At 38.8% G+C, this 21,594-nt stretch overlaps 4 protein-coding genes across 10 annotated transcripts; 1 reads left to right on the plus strand and 3 right to left on the minus strand.

Moving 5' to 3' along the window:
* Positions 1 to 260: 260 nt before the first annotated feature.
* Positions 261 to 3,932, minus strand: LOC103996126 (14-3-3-like protein B). Of its 2 annotated transcripts, none has more exons than XM_018830897.2 (7): positions 3,773 to 3,932; positions 3,373 to 3,679; positions 3,215 to 3,302; positions 2,481 to 2,590; positions 2,242 to 2,390; positions 1,052 to 1,107; positions 261 to 723 (listed from the first exon to the last, which is right to left on the minus strand). In XM_018830897.2, exons 1-7 carry the CDS (start codon positions 3,843 to 3,845, stop codon positions 721 to 723), a joined length of 786 nt encoding a protein of 261 aa, XP_018686442.2. In that variant the 5' UTR covers positions 3,846 to 3,932; the 3' UTR covers positions 261 to 720. The 2 variants fall into 2 exon arrangements, with proteins under 2 accessions (XP_018686442.2, XP_009415239.2); XM_009416964.3 differs by having other exon boundaries at positions 1,052 to 1,110.
* Positions 3,933 to 4,479: 547 nt separating this feature from the next.
* On the plus strand, positions 4,480 to 9,370 carry LOC103996124 (protein CONSERVED ONLY IN THE GREEN LINEAGE 160, chloroplastic). Of its 5 annotated transcripts, none has more exons than XR_010489583.1 (11): positions 4,480 to 4,872; positions 4,956 to 5,011; positions 5,113 to 5,209; positions 5,318 to 5,416; positions 5,775 to 5,855; positions 6,015 to 6,106; positions 6,689 to 6,781; positions 7,755 to 7,823; positions 7,991 to 8,162; positions 8,502 to 8,569; positions 9,093 to 9,370. XR_010489583.1 is itself a non-coding variant. In XM_009416961.3 (10 exons), the coding sequence occupies exons 1-9, from the start codon at positions 4,549 to 4,551 to the stop codon at positions 8,121 to 8,123; spliced, it is 1,044 nt and encodes a 347-aa protein (XP_009415236.2). In that variant the 5' UTR covers positions 4,480 to 4,548; the 3' UTR covers positions 8,124 to 8,162; positions 8,502 to 8,759. The 5 variants fall into 5 exon arrangements, 1 of the variants encoding a protein (XP_009415236.2); XR_672561.3 differs by lacking the exon at positions 9,093 to 9,370 and adding an exon at positions 8,795 to 8,953; XR_672564.3 differs by having other exon boundaries at positions 4,482 to 4,872; positions 4,959 to 5,011.
* On the minus strand, positions 7,911 to 13,937 carry LOC103996125 (uncharacterized). Its single transcript, XM_065122520.1, has 5 exons — positions 13,869 to 13,937; positions 13,094 to 13,794; positions 12,818 to 12,999; positions 9,716 to 10,248; positions 7,911 to 8,177 (listed from the first exon to the last, which is right to left on the minus strand). The coding sequence occupies exons 2-4, from the start codon at positions 13,267 to 13,269 to the stop codon at positions 9,761 to 9,763; spliced, it is 846 nt and encodes a 281-aa protein (XP_064978592.1). The 5' UTR covers positions 13,270 to 13,794; positions 13,869 to 13,937; the 3' UTR covers positions 7,911 to 8,177; positions 9,716 to 9,760.
* LOC135619983 (plant cysteine oxidase 4-like) lies at positions 13,858 to 21,142 on the minus strand. 2 transcript variants are annotated; one of them, XR_010489584.1, is made up of 7 exons: positions 21,006 to 21,142; positions 20,345 to 20,554; positions 17,070 to 17,233; positions 16,719 to 16,866; positions 14,293 to 14,493; positions 14,023 to 14,203; positions 13,858 to 13,940 (listed from the first exon to the last, which is right to left on the minus strand). XR_010489584.1 is itself a non-coding variant. In XM_065122521.1 (6 exons), exons 2-6 carry the CDS (start codon positions 20,442 to 20,444, stop codon positions 14,088 to 14,090), a joined length of 729 nt encoding a protein of 242 aa, XP_064978593.1. In that variant the 5' UTR covers positions 20,445 to 20,554; positions 21,006 to 21,142; the 3' UTR covers positions 13,858 to 14,087. The 2 variants fall into 2 exon arrangements, 1 of the variants encoding a protein (XP_064978593.1); XM_065122521.1 differs by having other exon boundaries at positions 13,858 to 14,203.
* Between the last annotated feature and the right edge of the window lie 452 nt (positions 21,143 to 21,594).

Raw genomic sequence — 21,594 nt, forward strand, 5'->3', positions numbered from 1 at the left:
ATCCATGAGTTTAATGGTGGCTTAAATGATCGACGTGCCAACAATTATTGATGTGCCATATCTGTTTTAAATTCTACCAATTTGATAGTGCTAGTGTTAGGGGAATATAATAAAATCGAACAGTCGGGACACCAACGTAAGCAGGATAGTGTATCGTATCGACGATCTTAGGCTAGCATGTTAGACTGATATCTGATATCAATATATTAGGAGGGCATATGAATTATATCAATCTCCCACTAAACCACCAACACAAAAAGCAAGGAAGATCCTCATGTGCGATAGATATACTAATACCGACCATTCTATTCAATGTGCGTGCAGACTCACACGAGGAATTAAATGGACATCCGTCTTCGTCACCGTGCACCGACAATGGCAGTTCAAGTGTCTCTATAAGCACGATCCTTGTACTGAGCGATTTGGTTTTCTGCTCTTCTTATACTCCTGCCCTTTGGAAACTACGACTGACCTTTCCAATCACAGGAATTTCGATACAGTAACAAGAAAAATGACACTCGACACTAATGACACATCAAGCACCAACCACACAGCCACTACCCAAAAGAGATGCACGATCCAAGTTCAGATGAATTCCTAACTCAAGTCTTTCGAAACAAGACATGAGTACAGATAGATAATTTAAGAACTGGAACCCCTTTAGAAGCAAGCAAGGTGACGATGCTGCCTCCACATGATCGTATCCTCCTGGTTCCCTCTTCACTGCAACCATTTTCCAATATTCAGAATTCAGATGGCATGTCGTGATATCAGTTTCACTCATATCATGATGTACAATGTTAAGTAACGTGTGTGGTTAGGGTAAACCATGACGAACATGCGCCTTAGCATCCACTAGTTGTGGATCATGTCCAAATGGTGGAATATCCAGAGTTTGAGGACGCACTTGGATCGGATCCAAGTACATCGTGTTACGATCATACCATGGAAGGGCGACCTATCTCCCAGCTTTTGGTCCCTAATTTTGCACCAACATGTGGACTGAATTCAATCGGTATGTTAATTGGGCTCAGCAAGTAAAGAAACCAACCTCTGCATCATCGACCGCACCAGGCTTCCCATTACTCTCCTTTATGGCGTCTTCTACTGCTGCTCAAATGACGGGAAAAAGATCAATAGAAATCCTTTTAGAAATAAAAATGGTAGCTACAGTAACTTACAATAAAAAAGTCGTAAAAGTCATTATTAATTACGACGAGAATGAAAATTGCCACAGTAAACAAGAGATTACAACAAAGAGCAAGATTTCATCAGACAAATCAACAGAGCAAAATTATAAGCTCAACTAAAAATTGAAAAAAAAAAATATGGATAAGTATGCTAACTGAAATGTTTGATCATCTACAGGAAGAGAATTCTTACAGAGAAAATTCAAATGGCCCACAGCAGGCAGCAGTACCTCGAGACATACTAACCATAGAAGCAAGTAACAGCACAGTAACAAATTTGATCATTACACAAACAGTACAAAATGTTATGTGAAATATATCTTTGATGCACCGTACTCTACCATTCTGGTCCATCATAGTATTTTCATAGCTAATAATTAAAATTCTGGATCCTCCAATTATAGTCTTTAAACTATAATTAAAATGCTGGTCCATCATAGTCTTTAAACTATGGTTCTTGTATACCTTTCTTCAGTAAGACGAAAACTTTGTCAATAACATAGCAATTTATGCTGATTATAAATTACTTAACCATGAATTATTTCATATGCATTTATACCTATTGGATTTACATATCTTAGCAATAGAATTGTATCAATTAAGATCAAACTGGATTCATCTCTATATTTGACCATAAAATGATGGTCGTCATAATCTGAGTTTAGGAGACAAAACTAAAACCATGTTCACGTTCATATTCATTAACACTGTTGTACCGAGTTATAGTTTTCTAACCTACAAATGATTTAATTGGGTAACTAGAACCAAATCTGAAATGAATTGTTCTAAAATGTCTTTGGTATTTAATTCCATATGGGAGACGACCCCAAACTTACAAAACAGGAAGAGAAATCATGAAAAAATATATATCTTGAGAATCTACAACGATCTTGTTATCCTAAACTGATAAAGAATTATATTTAGATGATACAAAGTAATTTTCTTGTTAGAAGATGGTAAACTGATCAACAAAAGCAAATATTAGCTTATCATGAAAGTATGCTCTCTCATATGCCACCAAGAATAACACTTAAAAATTATTAATTATTACCTCCGTCATCAGGGATGTCAGAAGTCCATAAGGTAAGATTATCCCTCAACAGTTGCATGATCAATGTGCTGTCCTTGTATGATTCTTCACTCAGTGTGTCAAGCTCGGAAATAGCTTCATCAAAAGCTTCCTTGGCAAGGTGGCAAGCCCTGCATATTGAGAAGTTATTTGAAGAGGAAGAAAACAAATCAGCCGACTGACACACAACTGAAATGCTGTTCTAAAAGGATGTACCATACCGTTCAGGTGAGTTCATGATCTCATAATAAAATACCGAGAAATTCAATGCTAAACCCAATCGAATTGGATGAGTAGGAGCCAGATCTGCCTCAGCTGTACTGGTAGCTGCCTGCAAACAGTTACAGCTGATGCTTCAGAAAAAAAGCGCAACAAGCGAACTAGAACAACATTAAATTCACAGCAGATAGCACAAAATCCTAGTTAGTCAATGAAACATGGATACATCTCTCCTGGAAAACAAAACACAAAGACTACAGATGCTAAAAAGAAAAAAAATCCAAACAGGGGACAGTCTGAGAATCCTATGAGATGTCATAGATGGGATGGTAGAAATTTACAAATGTTCTCCTGTGTAAAAGTTTGGCAGGAAAAAGAGATACCTCCAGTGGTAGAGCACACACATGGTCAAGCTAATACCAAGTGAAACTTTAATCATCCACCAAGAAATATATCATGATATAAGCATCTTAAATAATACAAGTTCATCATGTATCGTGTTCTCATAGCAATAATATCCAGCCTAACGACAAATGTAAGGATTTGATTGCATGCAACAAAGACATAGAATAAGAATGATGAACTTTGCAGCAAGCAAACATTATCACCAGAAGCAGGTTCTAGCGGAAACACCTATCTCTGTGGCAATGCAAATAGTTTCCTATAGAGCAGACAAATCAAAATAGACAGCACAAATGTAGATTTGGGAAACAAAAATGGAGCCAAAAATCTAGACCTGATACGCTTTAAGAGACTGCTCTGAGTTTTCTTTTCTCTCGTTTCCAGACTTGAACTCCGCCAGGTAACGGTAGTAGTCGGCCTTCCTGTAATTAGACCACCCAAAACCATAAAGATCCGCAGAACAGAATCAGGATTATTTTATACACGACTAACATCTTGTAGTAGAAGACAGAGGATTCCCCGGCCGACGTCGAGGGGATGAGGTGCTCGTCGATCAGGGCAATAATGTCGGCGCAGATGTTCGAGAGCTCCGACTCCACCTTGTGGCGGTACTCCTTGATACTCTTCACGTGGTGCTCGTTGCCCTTCGTCTCCTCCTTCTGCTCGATCGAAGAGAGGATCCTCCACGAAGCCCTCCTTGCGCCGACCACGTTCTTGTAGCCCACCGAGAGCAAGTTCCGCTCCTCCACGGTGAGTTCCACGTCGAGCTTCGCGACCTTCTTCATCGCATCCACCATCTCTGCCGCCAACAGAACGGATCGGGTGGGAAGGCGGCAAGAACCCTAATCGATGGAAACCCTAGCGTTCGAGATCACGGGAATCAAACACCTACCGTCGTAGCGCTCGGCTTGCTCCGCCAGCTTGGCGATGTAGACGAAGCTCTCGCGCTCTTTCTGCGACGCCATTGCCGATCCAACCGGGGCTCTGCCTCGATCTCTCTCTCCCCCTCTTCTGGGCTTCGGATCGGCGCCAATACGAACCACAGAACAGCGAAGAACTGCCGTGCATACATTTATAGTCGTCGACAGCACCCAGCTTCATGATTGATGGTGAAAAGCCGTGTGATCCAACGGCTCCGGTGGATTGCATGATGAGAAAACGGACGACCCATTTCCAACTAACAATAACAAATGCAAATTACATCCTAAGAATTATGATAGACAAATAAGAATTATAATTTATCATATTCAAATTATATTATTTATTTTTATATTAATACATATCATAAACAAGATTAATAATCACTCTGATCTAATTAATTCGTCATTAAAAGTGACGTGCCGTGACAAGATTAAATGAGATCATACCATATGACGACATACTTATTTGGGCCGGTTGATGCCGGCCCACCAAGTCATCGCCAATGGATCCACCTCACCGTCCAGATATTGATGGCCAACATATGGTCGGAGAACTGACACACGATGCGTCTCACAGCCAGATATTTGTCTCGCACCCGACTTCGTACCCATCCAATCACCGCCGAGACAACGGGCTTTGGCGGATCGGACCCCACTAGCCGTCTCGCGTATAGATCAGGAAGGGCGTCGCACTACGTGTCGTCACATTTTGGGTCGGGAGCGGCACGGCAGTGGACGGGAGACGACGATGGCCGCCCTCAACGCCTCCGCCTGCGCCGCCTTCCGCTCCGTCGTACGCTCGGCGGCGGATTCTCCGATCGATGACCCGTCCCCCTCCCTCCCCACCCGCGTCGTCCTCCCCAAGAAGAAGCCGCTCAAGTGGTCCACCGGCGTCGCCCCCGGCGAGTACGGCGGCCCTCCGACCACCACCAAGCTCCGGAAGTACTGGGGCGGCGGGGACGAGGATCCTGTGACCGCCACTGATGACTTCATCTGGAACAAGGAGTTCCTCGGCCGCATGCAGCAGTTACTCGACGAAGACCAGGCGACCCCCAATCCTGTTCCTTCGCTGGTATTCATCCCTGCAATCGTCAAGGCTTTTTCCTCAATGGAAGTTTCTCTGCTTTCAATTTCTGATTCTACCTTCATTTGAAGCAGAAGGAGCCGGATTCAGGTTTCCTAAGCCTCAACCGAGCTCTGAGTCTCGACAGGTTCCTTGATATTTCTAATCCTCTGTTCCTCTCTGATTTCAAATCTATGCTTTTTGTTTGGTCGCATCGATTAATTTGGGAATAAATATGACAATTTCCAGCATAGAGATTGACCTGAGCGAAGAGCTGAAGCCGCCACCGAAGCCGGTGTTGGAACAGCAGGTAGAGGCCGCGAGGAATGGCCTTTCGGCAACCGAAGTAGGTTTTCTTGATCTAACTTGTTGCTGCAGTGCAGGGAATCTGATGCTAAGAGTGGCTTGTAGTCTAAACAATTGAATGATTGAGCTAAATCTTTCTCTTACGTAGGGCACGAATGATACTGCATCACCGAGGTGGAGGTTGGTCCCTACTCGGAGGGAGCAAGCAAAGTGGGATAGAGCGAGTAAGGCGGCCACCGGTGGCAGTGTAAGTTATCGATATTCTTAGTTTCTCATCATGGATACTACTTGGTTTTGAAGCTTGGAGTAGACACTGGAGATCTGCAGGCAAACTATTTCTACTGTTGTTCTAATTCTCATTACAATTTGAATTGTGTGAGCTGGTTGTATAATTTATATTTGCAGCCTTTCAGGTGTCTTGGTTTTCTTGTAAGTTGCAAGCATCAAGCCCTAGCTTACATTTTCTTTTAGTCCTTGGTTGGCTTCGTTTGCATGATAGACACATAGATCAGTCTGAAGTAAAACCAAAACTGGATAGCTTGCTTTGCTTTTACAATCGGTCCTTGTTATTAGATGATTTTTTCAGAACTTGTAAAATGCTGTAGGATGTTATTTTACGAGAATCAAAGAGGGCTCGTGGGGATCCCAAGGTCTTAGCAGCCCAATCACAAGAGCAGTATATTAAGGTATCCTCCTTACTGTTACGTATACACCGATACTATTTTGGAAGGCATAAATAACAGTCTTGTGTTAAGCCCTAGAGAGTTCCCTGATGCACGCTAAGATATTTGTTAGGAGTTGTTAGTTGTTACTGAAGAAATCAATCGTTCTTCATCCTTTTGCAGTTGAAACGGAAGCTACAAATTCTCACTGTCAGTATTGGTGGCATCGGAGTTGTCTCTGCATACTTTTCCTACTCTCCTGAAATTGCAGCCAGGTACTTGAGTATGTTATTGACAAATGCAATTATCATAAGCTACTTTGTCGATGAGTTATCTCTTTTTGCTATTCTAAAGCATTAGGGAAAAATATTTGAAGCATGACCATTAGTAAAGCACGGATCCTATTAGTGCACCAATGATCTGTTCATGAACCTTATATACCTCAATCACTTGTTTAGCGAGTATTTTTTTTCTTTTTCTTTCTTCTCTTAAACTCATTTAGATAACATCTGGAATTACATTGGAGTGCATCATTATCCTGTTCATGCTCCTTTCCTCTTCTAATTACTCATTCGGTAACAGCTCTCTTCCTTCCTCTATCAAAGTTACTGTGATAACATTTTGAATCACATCAGGATACATCGGAAACCTCTTCAGGATACATCATGATAACATGGTTGTCCATTCAAGCACCTTGTATCTCTTGATCACTCATTTATTCACAAGTAATTCTTTCTTCTTTCAAGCTAATGGTGCTAACAATTGAGATTATGTTAATCCCTTTTCTTTTTCCCTTTAGTTTCACTTCTCAATGTTTCCTGTCATATCAGAAAAATTTAGTGTTTTTCTTCCTTCAGCTTTGGTGCAGGGTTGCTTGGTTCTTTGGCGTATATACGCATGCTAGGCAATACCATTGATTCAATGGCAAATGGCGCAAAAGGGTTTGTCAAGTATGAGTTGCATCCCTTTAAATTGATTATTACCAGTTTTCTTAGAGGAACTCATATGACAATGCATCACTTTGAATGATGACCAAAAAATAATCTAATGTTATCAACATCTGACACGATGGATCGCTGGTGGATTTGCATGCGAAATGTTTTTTCCAGTTGAATCAATCTTATCTGAAAACTTGTTATGCTATATACATTTAATTTATAATTTTTTCTTGGTCTAATGTTTTCTTGCAAATAGTAGGCCTTCTTCAATCCTTTGCAACAGAATCAACCTCTAGTCATGTCAAAAGATGATATATGACTGAACCTTAACATGAAATAACTCGCCATGGAAATTTTAGCAGATAACATTCACTATGTTTTAAAGATTAAACTTCCCATGGATAGGAAGTGATCTTTTCTTGAATGACCAGCTGATAAGAGTGTCTACTTAGCGTATGCATGTCTTCTGATTCAAGCTAGCTGCAACTGGTAGACGTTTATATGATGGAACAAACCTACGTGTTGTAATATCTCTTTTTTGAACTTACAGTTTTAGGAATAATTGAGGAAAGCAACAGGATGATCTCGTGCACCATATTGCATGAGTAGGAAATTGCTATGTCTCTCTACATGTGTTGACAAATCCATCTCTATTAAATGCATGTAATATTGCATTTTAATGGCTGCTTATGGATATCTCTTTGTGGTGTCTTGTATAATATTAAGGTGGTTAATATACACTGTTCTTGTGTTCTAATGTGCTGATGGTTCTTATAACGTTGCAAATTGAGAGCAAGTTGTGAAACCCTTTTACATGAAGCTGGTTCTTGTTGTGGGCCACCAGAAGTGTACGAAAAGATAATCACCAGAAGTTAATCCCCTTTTCGTTAGAACCTCTTTGCATGTTGTTGGCCACCATAATATATAGGAGTGTTGGTATTTTTTTCTTTCTACGGCTTGACAAGAATAAGACGTGTGTCTGCAGGGGAGCTGCTGGACAACCAAGGCTGCTGGTTCCGGTTGCACTAGTAATGATGTATAATAGGTGGAATGAGTAAGTATCCAGACTTTAAAATAAAAAAAAACACTCCATAAAAACTTCCAGAAGCCTTTGCACTTCAAACTTTTGAAGCGTTCCATATTCATTCATGGGGTTTTCTTTTTAGTAAAATTTGAGTTATCTGCAATAGCAGTTATTGTGATTCGTTCTTTATAAAACAGGATATTAGTACCAGATTATGGCTTCATGCACTTGGAGTTGATACCGATGCTCGTTGGGTTTTTCACCTACAAAGTTGCTACATTCGTCCAAGCTATTCAGGATGCGCTGGATGTAGTTGAGAGAAGGAGCTAATCGTGATGATTCCCTGGGTTGCAGAAGACACTCGACACTGTAATCACCTGTCTCCTGCAGAAATTAAAATTTATTTTTGTTGAGAAAGACAACATTTAAGATCTTGCACTTGGTAAATAGTTGATGTTCTCATAACTGCTGACATCTATTTAATGGGCATATATGTTGATGACATACTACTTTGTACTATCAAAGGAATATTCTAATTAGTGCATGTTCAGACAGACATTAATTCCTGTACATGACTTTAATACTGAGAATTGGGATTCTGATTGTCTTTATGCTGTCCCAAATTAGTTCTTGTACATGACTTTAGAACTGAGAATTGGGATTCTGATTGTCTTTATTGTGTCCCAAATTTTTTACTCCATTCTGCAGATATGTTTTGAGCATGACACTGGAACCTGTTAGCAGTTTGATATCTTCTCTGCTTTGGCTTCCCCCAGGTTGGTGGATTAAATAAAGTTTAGTTCAATTATGATAAATAAATGCTAATTTACTTGTGTATCTATATTGATTACCACAGCATGCTGCTTTATATGTCAATAACATCTTTGGATGCATCTATCCATCCATGCAAACAACATTTAGATTCCCAATACAATTATAATCTCAAGCCATCATATCCATGCATAACTGATGTGTCTATCTAACTGATCTGTGCTGTTTAGGTTGACTAAATCATTGTTTATGATGATGTGTGTGGATCCCACACACATCAGATGTATGAAAAGTTTCTGAGGTGATTTAATCAACATGAACAGCATTGTCTTATTGTTGACTATATATGTCAAAGATAATTATTCTGAGGTGAATCTCTTCATCTTCTTCTTCTTCTTCTTCTTGATGATGACTGTTGTCCAACTAAATCAAGTTTTTTTTGTTATGTGGCTTCATTACTAGAAAGCCAAACCAAACTGTGCTTTATTCTCTGGATATTAATTAGCAAGTCTGATCTTATTTGGACAGAATCATGAAGAGACTATTCCCATTGCTTGACTACATAGGTATGCTAAAAACAAGTCTTGGTGACCGAGCTAAGCAGACCACAGCTAAACAAGTCTTGTTGACAGAATTGGCATGTGAATATATCTCATGTGTTTCTAATATCTCATTTATAAGAAAATGAGAGTCTGATGATATCATCCTAATTGTGTTCTAGGCGGCATGCAGGATGATTTCTTGCATGCATCTTGTAATGATCGTAGGATCGTCTGTCATCTAATTTTTTGTGTTCTTTTGACCTATTATCGTTGGCATGTTGGTATTCCATCACCTTCTCATTTTTTCTTTTATTATCATGTATTATTATTAACATATGGTGTGTTGGTATATGAACGCAAATCATAGACTAGCAATCGAAATTGTAATCTTTGAATTTTTCAAAAGAATCTGATATGATCTAAAATTTGTGAGGATATTTTGAGATAGAATCAGATTTAAATGATTTTAAGAATTTGGAGTTTGCAAAAAGTCACATAAAAAATAAGATGTTAAGGCCAAGAAATAGAAGGTTTTCTATGTGGAATCGCACTGCAATTATAGTCGTGCAAATACAACTCATAAAGGCCGGCCAAGGCATATAGAGAAACCTTTTTCCCGTGCGAGGAGCACGCTGTAATCGCATAGAAAGAAAGTCAACGAAGCCCCCCGCTGTCGAAGCCTGGGTCAACCCTCGCCGGAGCCTGCGGCCTCAGGAGCCACTGCTCCGCTGCTTCCCCGCCCAAACGCTCCCGCGGCGGGCGCTCCAGCACGCCGCCGCCGCTGCTGACGCCGACGCCACGGTGGGCGGGGCGGCCTCTCCGGCGGCCGGCGCCGACGGGGACGTTGCGGAGGGCGCCGCCGGCGGTCCAGTAGCGGTGGCAGGCCCTGCAGAAGTGCCGCGGCTGGTTCACGTTGTAGTTGTTGAAGTAGCAGAACTTGGTCTCCCTGCTCTTGCACCTCGGGCACGGCAGAGCCGCCGCCACCCTCGCCGCCGCCTCAGCCGCCCCACCCGGCCCCGACGCCACCTGCGCGGCATCCTCTTCCTCCTTGACCTGTCTTTCCCCCTTCAGAATCACCGTTCCGAAAAGCTTGAAGCTTGCTGCTTCCTCTTCTTCTGCCATCGCGAGAGAAGAAGAATATTCTGTAGGATTATACCGAGAAGAATAAGAGGAGGAGGAGAAGGGGAAAGCAGCACTCCGTAGAGTTATATGGAGAGGGATCGGAGGAGGAGGAGGAGACGGAGAAGAATGGATATATGTAAAGGGGCCAATGGAACAGCCAATAAAGGGCGAGGAAAGGCTTCATTCTTTATTTATTGTCCTTTTTCACCTCAAGCGATGAAAGGTCACCACCCCAAACTAAGCAACAAAGAGTAAGCTCGTTTGACGAAACACCACTTTGGAAGTGAGGGACTGAACTTTTCTACGAAATTTCCACCATTATTGGTGGGTGCAAATGCCACACACTGCATTCTGCACTCTCATAACTTACCTTTGGGAAATATTTGTGGTGGAGGTAACACTACTATATGGTCATTTCATGTGGGGGAAAAGGTCTTCATATATCCTTGAGCTCAGCCCGACGTGCAACCCTCCTGGTGATCAAAGAGGGCACACAGTATCATTGCTTCAACTCTGGATTCATTGCAGCACCAGTCTGTGGGGTTGTGATCCACAGGGGAGACATCAAGGCATGTGGGAGTAAATGGGATTTGTTTGTACTGAACCAAGAAAGATTGCAGACAAGTGTGGTTAGCATCAGAAAACTGCATCTTTTTTGGTCCTACACAAAGGATTGGCTTTTTCTTCTTCCCTCACCTTTATGATCTTGTTGGTACCAAACAAAGACGACTCTCCCATCACTGGATGGGTCCAAACTGAATCATCTGATGCATGAACATGGCGCGAGACCTGTTCATGACGGTATGATCTAAAAAGGGCCTTTCATTCACCAAGAGGTGTGCCTGAGAACCGAGTCCTTGTGTGCGACAACTACCCCAGGAAGAGTGCTCAGCAGAAGCAGCCCAACTCAAGAGATATCTTTCGGCTGCTTCCCAGGCAGCCTCCTTCCTCGGCTGAGATGAGAGTGAAGGGTAAATGGGAGCTGTCAAATGCAGAGATTCCTCCATAAAAAACTGCAAAGTTGTCTCACTGCTTCAATCAAATGCTCACTTTTCCACATAGAAATGATAAAACTATCTCAAAAGGGCATCTTACTTTTTCTTGATGATTGAAGCATGGAAAGACATGATTGCCATGTAGCCTGCTTACTTTTTAATCATTTGTGTTGCTTTAAACTATACACTGGTAATTAAAAAAACAAGAAGCAGAAGAAGATCATAAAGAGTAAACAGTCAGTCTTGTCGTTTTCCTTTTTCTAGGGTTCATCCCACCTCCATCACACCATTAGTACCACACACCAGTTTATTTAGAGGCTGAGCTTTTATCTTGCTACCTTCTCCATGTTGAAAGGAACTTTTAGTTGACCGATTTCAGAGGCCTATGTGCAGTTTTGGAGAGATTTTTATAGTGACTTCTATTGGGGTTTCTCGAAACTCTGAGCTTAATCTCCCCTGTGAGTGTAAAGACGGGGAATTAATCTGGTTCATGTTAAGGTATGCCAAGGGTACAAGTTGAGGACTGAAACATAAGGTTGTCTTGAAACTTACTATACTCATGTGGTTACCAATTGTACATGTTGTTGCAGCTAAATATAGGATGATGAGTTGTCCAACTATCACAAAAACCAGTCAAACTAGGTATAAAGAAAGGAGCTTCCCATGAACAAAGCTGAACTATAGGAGTAAGCATCAGATCTCACTATCCATGCAAGTGATCATCCTCATCTCAAGGGAGATGTCAGTCACTTAATATTATAATGAGAGTGGTGATTTGTAGACTTGAAAGGCAAATCATAACATGGAAGCATTTGCTATCGGAATCGTGGAAGGGTGAAAAAGAATTAGACATGCACATAAAAAAAAGGAGAGAATATACACATAAAGAAAACACTGAAGAGCAATAGGTGTATTTGGTAGAGTTGATTTTGCATTTGGAATTTCCTTGCACGAAGAATGGCTTTAATATAGTTACAAGAGAGAGTTGCACTGAATTTTGACTCAAGTATAATATTTTAGCACTATAAAAGTCATACGAATCTTGTTTTTATAAGAAAACATGACAATCATAAAATTTAACTAAAGTAAAAGATTTACATGATTTTCATTGCACCGATTCAAAAACATGAAATTTCAATTTACCATAATATATTAGCAATTTTAACATTAAATAAGTCCTATGAACATTGTTTAAAAACAAAAACATACGATAAACCTGATTTTGCAAGAAAATGTGAAAGTGATAATGTTCATCGAAAACGACTGGATAACATTAAATAAGTTCTTTTTCATACCATTTTGGAAACATAAGATTTTAATATAACGTAATGTTTCCTAGAAAAGTTGTTTCCACATTATGTCACAAAGAAATATTATAGTTACAAATTTTATGAAAATTAGAGTTGGTACGATTTCTTTGTACCATTGTAGAGACACAATATTTCGATTTAGTATAACTTTTTAGTACTAGAAAAGTCATATGATTATCATAATTTGGTTTGATGAATAAATTACTTAAATAATTAATCTAATTAAAATCTAAATCATATGTTTTAAAATAATATTAAAACCAAGACAATGATAGTAAACTCACCTTCATATGTATATAGAGCCAACAAGTGAGGATCCCTCTGCAACGTTTGCTGGAGGTCAACGACGGAATCAGTCTCTCCGATCCCCAGGGGATATAATTTGTGGAAAGCAGCCATGGCAGCCAAGCTGACGATGAAGAGGAAGACGAGGTCCGACGCTTGTGGTTTGCTTCCCAAGTACTGCCTGCAACATTTCATATAAAGAATTAATTGCACGTACACACACTGCAAATGGCTTAATTTGTAGACAACCAAATCCATGCAAATGGATCACTTACCATACAAGAAGATTTCCATGTAATGATCGACTAAACAGTCTATTGTCATAGCACAGAAGCATGACATGCCCTCGAAACAAAGCACGTGATCCAGGCTTCACCGAAGAATGTCGTAGATGCTGAACAATGATCTTTATATAACATAAGCTGCACACCATATTGAGAAAAGTCTTCATATCAGCCTTGCTCCGACCAATACAGTATTAATGCTTGGAAAAATCCCTACCACGGCTGTATACTCAAAAATCACAAACGAAGGCAAAGAAACCATATTGAGAGAAGAGGGATGATTAGACCACCACAAAATTTTGCCAACCCCTTTGTGATAAGTGTTTTGGGAGAGTGAAGTGCTGAGCTTTGAACAAGCAATGTAAAACCCACTGATCATACAATGATTTGCAGACTACAGGATGAGCACAAACAAATGGAAAAGAATAACGGATAAATATATACCAACACAATAACGGATAAGTTACTATTTCATGCCATTAACCACATGACCTATATATAGGTCAGAAAGGCAAAGCAGAAGGCTTGTCATTTCTTCAAGAGAAAAACCTCCACGGAAGCTGCTTGCAGATGTTAATGTGTTCCGTCAACAATCCATCACAATGTAGCTAAGATCCGCTGCATTGTCACAGAGATTTGAGATCCTGATCAAAATACTAGGGATGATCAGCAGATAAAACCATACGTATCACCTGAAACAGGGAAAGAAAACATCAAACAAGAATGCCGTCCTGCAGGTAAAAGGGCAAACCACAGCAACAATCACCTTTTGTGCTTCATGCATTTTGAACAAGAAAAATTATACCAGATATCTAGTGATGTACAACAAGCTTCCTGACTACAATATACATTAGGAGTCATTATTTTGGAAAAAAAAAGCTTCAGAAAAAAATCATATGACAGCAACTAAAGAGACCCACAGCCAATGCTTCCCTCCCCTTGCTAAAGGAGCCACTCTGAATTATATTACAGTGGACTGATATCATCAACTAGTGACGATCTGGCCCTTGTATGGCCCTCTTCTGACGATAAAACTTTCCGGTGGTTGACACTCTTCCAACCAAATCACATCTGAAGCCTTTATTCCACTAGGCAAAACACCTTCAATGAAATCATATAAAAACAAAAACTAGGCCTTAGCTCAGTATGGTCATCAGCAAAAAGAAAGGCATATTCGATAAAAATTATACCGGATGAATCTTTTCTTGACTTCTTGAAATAAGAGCAATGTCGCCCATCTTTTGATGAGTATGGGGGTGATAGAACATCGAAGAGAGCACAAGGAGTTATTGCCTTGAAAGAATGAATGTTGCCACCACTTGTAGGATAAAGGATTGTTGTCCCACAAGGTGCAGTCATTTGATCATCTCTAACAAGCTTTGCTGGTCTAGCTGGAAAACAATAAGATGGCTTAAGTTTATTAGGATGTAGTTGTCGAATGAAACTAATGGTACTAAAGCCCTACTTCTGTAAAGCCAACAATTCAACAAAAATATACATGAAATTATAATTAGTCTACATAACTAAGGGTTGCTTGAATAAATTAGATAAGGAAACAATGAAATAGAGCCTGATGGAATCAGCATGAAAAGATCAATGATGTATGAAATATATTGGCCCAAACAAGTCACAAAGATAAAATATTGGTGATGCGTCAAAGAGCATGGTCCATCTTTTACAAGGATAAGAAAGACTCAATACTGAATTAGTCATGCAAAAAGCTTCAGACATTGACCTTCATATAAAGTGAGTAAGTCATACAAATGAAAAAAAAAAGAGACCATTTTTATTATCTGTCAACCTCTGATAGTCTGATGTATTCATCCTCAAGTAGAATCTTCAAATTTCAAAGCAGCCCTTCAAATCAATGATCATATTATCCCTCTGTTTCGCTGCTATGGCTGAGATTTGAAACTTATTCCTCTTATCTCCTAATCATTCCAAGATACAGATCAAATACATCAAGGGGTCATGAAGGATATGGAGAAAATTGCAAAGTTCAGCTTCTTTCTCTTATTATAAACCTAGAAAGAAAGAAAGAGTAGCATTTTAGAAGGCATACCCTTAAAGCCTCAATGCCATCTTAGGCATACTCTTCTGATAGTTCAAAAGCTTCCACGCAGATTAGCATCTCATATTCAACATAATTTGATGTTTTCATAGAATAGTTCATCTAATTATCTTAGGTCCTTTTGAGCTTTGTTCCTCAGAAAAAATGCTCATCGGAAGATCAATTTACATATGAAGTTGGAATATCGAAGACAAGCTTAAAGCTGAAATATCCTAACTGAGTAAAAATAAAATATCCTCACAAAAATTGCCAGTTATCCAGCACAAAAATATCCTCACAATATTAGCCAGTTAGCCAGCACAAAAATATCTTCATAATATTTGCCGGTTAGCTAGCAACCTTGTTATGGAATTTGTTATGATACAACAAACAAAGACATCCAACGCAGACCCATAAATGCACCAGTTTGACAAGGCGATCCTATTTAGACTAGTGGCAAAATAAGACGTCGTGGAATACCTAAGAATGCTTTACTAACCATAACAAAAAAGAAAATTTGTGGCTCTTGTTTAACTAGTGATATTGTTTTCAACAAATCTCAACACTTGAAACAATTTCCATCAGAAATCATGAATCCGATACATCTTTATCCTTCATGTAAGTGGGAAGTCATGCTTTTGAGTTTGTCCTGAAGATTTTCCACACCATAGGAAAGGATGTATATCATACAGAAATATGATTTTGAGTAATTTACTTCTAGATTCATTTTCCCATATAGTTACTTAGTTAGCCTAATCTTTGACAATGACACATATTCGCCTCTCTGTAATATGAAATCATTCTCCAGTACCAGTTTGTTAATAAAGAGACTAGATGTCCTTTTTGTCTCACTTAGTCAAGAATAAATGTTGCATAACCTGTCATTGATAACAGAGCAGTTCTACTATTTTATCTATCAAATAACCATCAAGTCTTGATGAGTAAACTCTAAGTTATAATGAAATTACTTTTCAAAATTATGCCTTTATATGTTTCACCGATAATCAAAAGAAATGTATCATGTAGTAAGTGTTGTATTATGATCTTTGCTTTATTCTAAAACACCTTATTGAAATTGATACATCTTGGACATCCTTTTCATCAATCTTCAGGTTTAACTGTGCTTGTCGAAATTATCTACTTTCACATGATACAGATTGTGACATCTGGACTGTTACCATCCGTACCATGCCTGCCTAGCATAAATAAGCCAGCAAATTGAATTGCACAAAAGTCTCGTTTCTTATATATGAACAAAGCATTGATTATATCATTAATGCTGATGAAATATGGAGTCCAACATATCTTTATTATAATCATTAAGTTACCAGATCATGCAAAATCAGCCTCTAGATAATTTTAGATGTTTCTAGACTTCTCTTGCCAAAAATTGTTGAAGATAATTAGCTGTTTTAATTTCTATTACATCTTTTATTTGTAATAGAAAAGAAGCAAACATTCATTCCAAAGCATCTCTCTCGAGAAGAGCCTACATTTAGTGAAACAAGCACTGACTTTTTGAAATGGCTAATGGGAAACAAAATCTAGAGGACAAATGGCACATACCTTTGGATGGATCGATGGGTTCTTCTGTATCAATCCAGTCATATGATTTGACAAGCATTGTCCCATATAGAAGCTTGCTCAGCACAGTCATTCCTGGATGGTTATGAAGTGGAATAACCGATGAAGGTGGCATGCAAAATATCCCAATCTGCATCATAATTAGAGAACAACCTGGACAGCATCACTAAAAGATATTTATGGTAATAAGTCATTCTTAAAAAGATAGCTTGGACTTCATTCTGTCCAGGAGAACAAAACAGAGATATTTAGGATGAGTTCAAAAAGCTGCAGTATATCAAGCCGATAACAACCTAAGATAAAACATACTCTAGCAAATGATCAAGTACTTACAGAAAAGCTTTCACACTCATGTATATGTAGATATTTGATAGGAGGTGGATATTGGTTACTCCCATTACGTCCTTTTCTCCCATTTGTACCATGCATGGAAACTTTCCATCCTCGTGCTATCTGAGCCTCGTGTTCAAGTCCCACATCAGAAGGTTTAATATCATCTGGAAAAGTAAAAGTGAGAATTGGAAGAACCTAAAATCGAAAAGGAGATTTTCTTGCATGGAAATAAGCCACCCAGAGGAGCAGCTATATACATGCATATGACATGATTTATACAAATGAACCAATTTGGTCATTCTAGAAAGTCGGAAAATAGTTACCATTTGGAAAACCTAATCTAATGTAGCAACCAACACATACACAACAGCAAGCATGTGCTCCCAGATCCTTGAGACCCCAGGAGCCATAAATTCTTTCATTTACTATCACAGTACCAAATCAGAATTTTATTCAAACAAGTACTTAAGATTCAAGCTAAATATACATCCATAATTGACTATTTGAAGGCCTTCAAAGTTATATGCCCTACTTATACCCACAGAAATTATCAGGTACTAAAGAAATGCATGATAGTAACACAACAATCAACTAAAAAGAAAAAAGTTTTGAATTACATGTCAAAGCATTCTGCAAGATCTTGAAGAATGGTAGAAAAACCTACAAATCATTGATCAAAACAATAGGTAAATGGTTGATATCCGACATGTCACACATGGTACAAAGCAATAAAATGGTTGAAGTATCACATATATCAATTACAGGAAAAAAACTCACAATTTTTCACATGAATCCATTAAAAAGAGGAACTTCTGTTTACTGCTCAGTAACAAGATCAAAATTAGGTGAATGATCAGGACGCACAGATAACTACAATCAGAGAAAACAAGCAGATAAAATAGATAAAATTTCTACTTCATAACAAACAAAGATGAAAAAAAGGGACCTCGACAGAATGTAAAAGGCTGGCTAATAAATGGAAAGCTTGATCTTAGCCATTGCAATTTAAGCTCAAGCAATCATGGGGCAATCCTGCAAAATTTTCCTGAATTTGAGAAGGGAAGAAATGAGAAATTCTATTGTGGGAAGCAATGTCAAAAGGAAAAACTAACCAGATGAGTCGGTAGGACAAAACACCAAGCTTCTTATACATAGCCAATTAAGAGAATGACATGGCAAGACTACCATTGTAATGGAAAATCTTATAGGGCAACTAGGAGCTTCTAATCAAGGGCTCAAAATAGTATATATTTTCAGCCTCTGCTCTCCCAATTGATCAAACTTGCCATGTAGGCGAGGCTTTCCTTTCCTGATCTGGTCAGAACTAAAGTAGTTTAGTTATTGCGTCAATTGGTTTAATAGTCTCCTCTGACAAACAATATTTTTGTTGTGCGTGGATCATTCCATATTCCAATCATGTTCTTTGTTTATGAAATATGATACCAGAAGCATGTCAATAGGCATATTCTTCAGTTATGAAAATATGATACCGAAAGAGTGTGTTAATACAATAATAACAAACAGAATAGCCTGTTACAGAATAGAAGGAACTCAGACAACCCAAGTGTCCACTGTTAAACAATTTCAGAAGTAATAATCAAAGTGGTTAGTCCATACAAGTTTATGTGCTTCCACCAATATCTTTATGTTATAATCCATTGGCTTAATAATCAGGCTTGTAGTGATGGGCTAGGATGTGAACCCCAACAATTTCACCTGGTATCTGTTATGAGAATAGGTGCTGGTGGAGGTCAAAACAATCCATATCAACCAAATCCAAACCCCCAGTACTCAACCTCTTCCTATTATCGGTCGAAGGTAACAATCATCAAGACATAAGCCCATCTATTTATGTGTAGTGAGACCGACAGAAAATGGTAGTGAATTTTATAGAGTGATCATCTCTCAGTTTTGTCATATGATAAGAGACTATGAATATCACCGGGTTGCATATCAACATGAAAAATATTTTTGTTGTTATGTTAGTTATGCATGTTACGTCTCCATCTATTTGACATGTGGTATTGTTAATAGCTTACTGTAGTTCTAACATCAAGATAACTCCTTTATTTTCTTTCCAATATTGTTGCTTACTACAAAGTTATCAAAGTAGCAGCGATAGGCTCCAGGCATAATCAGAAGTTGGATCAGTTGTTTTATTCTTAGATGTTTAGCTATAAAAGCATTTTGGTTTCCTTTAAGATGGATGAGCATTGAATGAAAATTTTAAAGAATAATGAGATTATTTTACCAGCAAAATGGTCAACCACCCACCGATGATTCATAAATACTCATGAACACTAGTTTCAAGGACTTCTGAACTTGTACAAGTTAGTACAAAAGAACAACCAAATTGGCCAATAAGAAGATGAATCTGCTACGAGCTTGTAATCGCAATCAAACATTACAATGTCTTCTTCCAAAGATTATTTTTTGCACGTAAACTATATTTTATCTGCAAATAACTAGATAAAATTAACCACATAGAAAAAGGATCTACAAAAGCATCCAAAACATATTTGTAATCATGTTATGTGTACCAGTGGTAATTCTATTCCACACATATCGATGTAGTTATAGCTGATAAATGAGGATAAACTCAGTGGCTTCCTTATTAGTGACTGGTGCTGGGACTGGATGCAGAAAGCAGAAATGGGTGGATCTAAAAGGTGATAATTAGTAGTGAAAAAAAAATTCTAGATCCATAGTTATCTTGTAGAACCATATTTCATGATCAGAAAACATAGAATATGAAAAAACAGAATGCATGTAAACTTGATTAACTAGTTATTTTGGTTACAGGAAGCTAGACTTACACCACCCGACCAAGCATATATAAAACAACAAATTCTAGCAACAACTGGTTTACCACATGCTGTAGTAGAACATCTACTTGCAACTTAGAAATATGACCCATTTATAAAATGCCAGATATTATGGCATTATTAACATCATGTAACTAAGATGTTCTAAGGAAGAAAATATTTAACAATTCAGTACATCGGACTTCAGCACATGTCATCTGCTAACATGAGGAGAACTTTATCGACTTTCAGAAAAGGTACATTGCCCTCAAAAACTGACGGATTATTTCAGTTCAATATATTTGTAAGTAGCCTTGTATTCTTGTCATTTAAAACAAGATTGAATTTCAAGAAAAATTAAAGCCATCATATATCAGTACCAATCAGGCATTTGCAACACCCATAAATGTTAGTTCCTTTTTTTATCAAAGGCTAGCAGACAAAAAGTTATAGTGAAACTACTGATCTCACCTAAAACAGACCGCACATATTCAAGAGCTTCAGCAGATATGGGTCCATTATCAGAGAACGACATTTTACAGGCATCATATAATCTTTTGATTGCAGGCATACTGCAGGATGGGTCAGGTAACCAAAAGACCAACCAACTGTTCAACCGGTGCAATTTATCAAACAAGGATCTCAAGTCACCCTGATCAAGATGTACGAAACCTCATAGACCTGTTCATCAATATAAAAGGTATTAAAAAACAGTTTCACTTACGACAAGCATGTCAAGATTTCTTAAAAGATGTAAGCGATCTACGTCCGGTAAGCTTTGCAAAGAAGTATGGAGCTATAACTAACGACAAGTTGCAAATGGATAACAGAAGTACAGGAAAATCAATGCAAAATAAGTCAGTCACTGCGCACTAAAATAACCCTAACCCTTAAACATTAAAACGAATACAACTATCACAGAACCCCTACCCATCAACGCGAAAATTCCCCCAACAATTCCCCAGACAGCGTGAACAGCCACGAGAACCAGAATAAATGAAGAAGGTAATTCGAATTCGCCAACAGCCAAAAGAAAAAGGAAATAAAAGACCCGATCAAGGGGTCCAATCATAAAAAACAATACGAATTCAGACTCCAATCCATAAAAGCGTCGAGTATGATCCATGCTTACCTAGGGATTAGGGTTTAAGCGCCGCAGTTGCCGGTGAGGATCGGAAGAGACGAGACGGGATACTCTGAGGTGAAAGCGCCCGGGTTGCGTTTTGAGTAGTTGGATCGGGATCATAAATATATAAATATATATATATATATATATATATATGTATATATATATATAATAATAATAATAATAGTCTCAGAACGTGCTAGCGAACAGAGTCTCCCGATTCGTCGCTACGGCGTAGCCGAGTATGAGCAAAATGACCTTCTGATACCGGGTTAAGCGAGCAACCGTGTCAACTGTTCCAGAAGATGGCCCACAGAAAAGTAAAGAGACGAGTCATACGGCGGGTAGATTATGGAGTGAAATAGAACGGGTGGCTCGAAGGTATTACTCTATTTGGGAGTCTAGTCGTATATATGTACGTCTGATGGTGCGCTCCAAGCATCGAGCGACACGTCACTCTTGACGTCATCTGCGGTTCGGCTGCTTCGGCTCCGCCGGGCGCCATCCAGAGTAGAGTACCGCCCACTGGTTTTTCGAAACCGCTTCTGATCGGCTGCGGAAATCTCGGATAGCGACACTTTTAGCACACTTATCT

This window comes from Musa acuminata, chromosome BXJ2-8 (assembly GCF_036884655.1).
Source record: "Musa acuminata AAA Group cultivar baxijiao chromosome BXJ2-8, Cavendish_Baxijiao_AAA, whole genome shotgun sequence".
Classification (NCBI taxonomy): domain Eukaryota; kingdom Viridiplantae; phylum Streptophyta; class Magnoliopsida; order Zingiberales; family Musaceae; genus Musa; species Musa acuminata.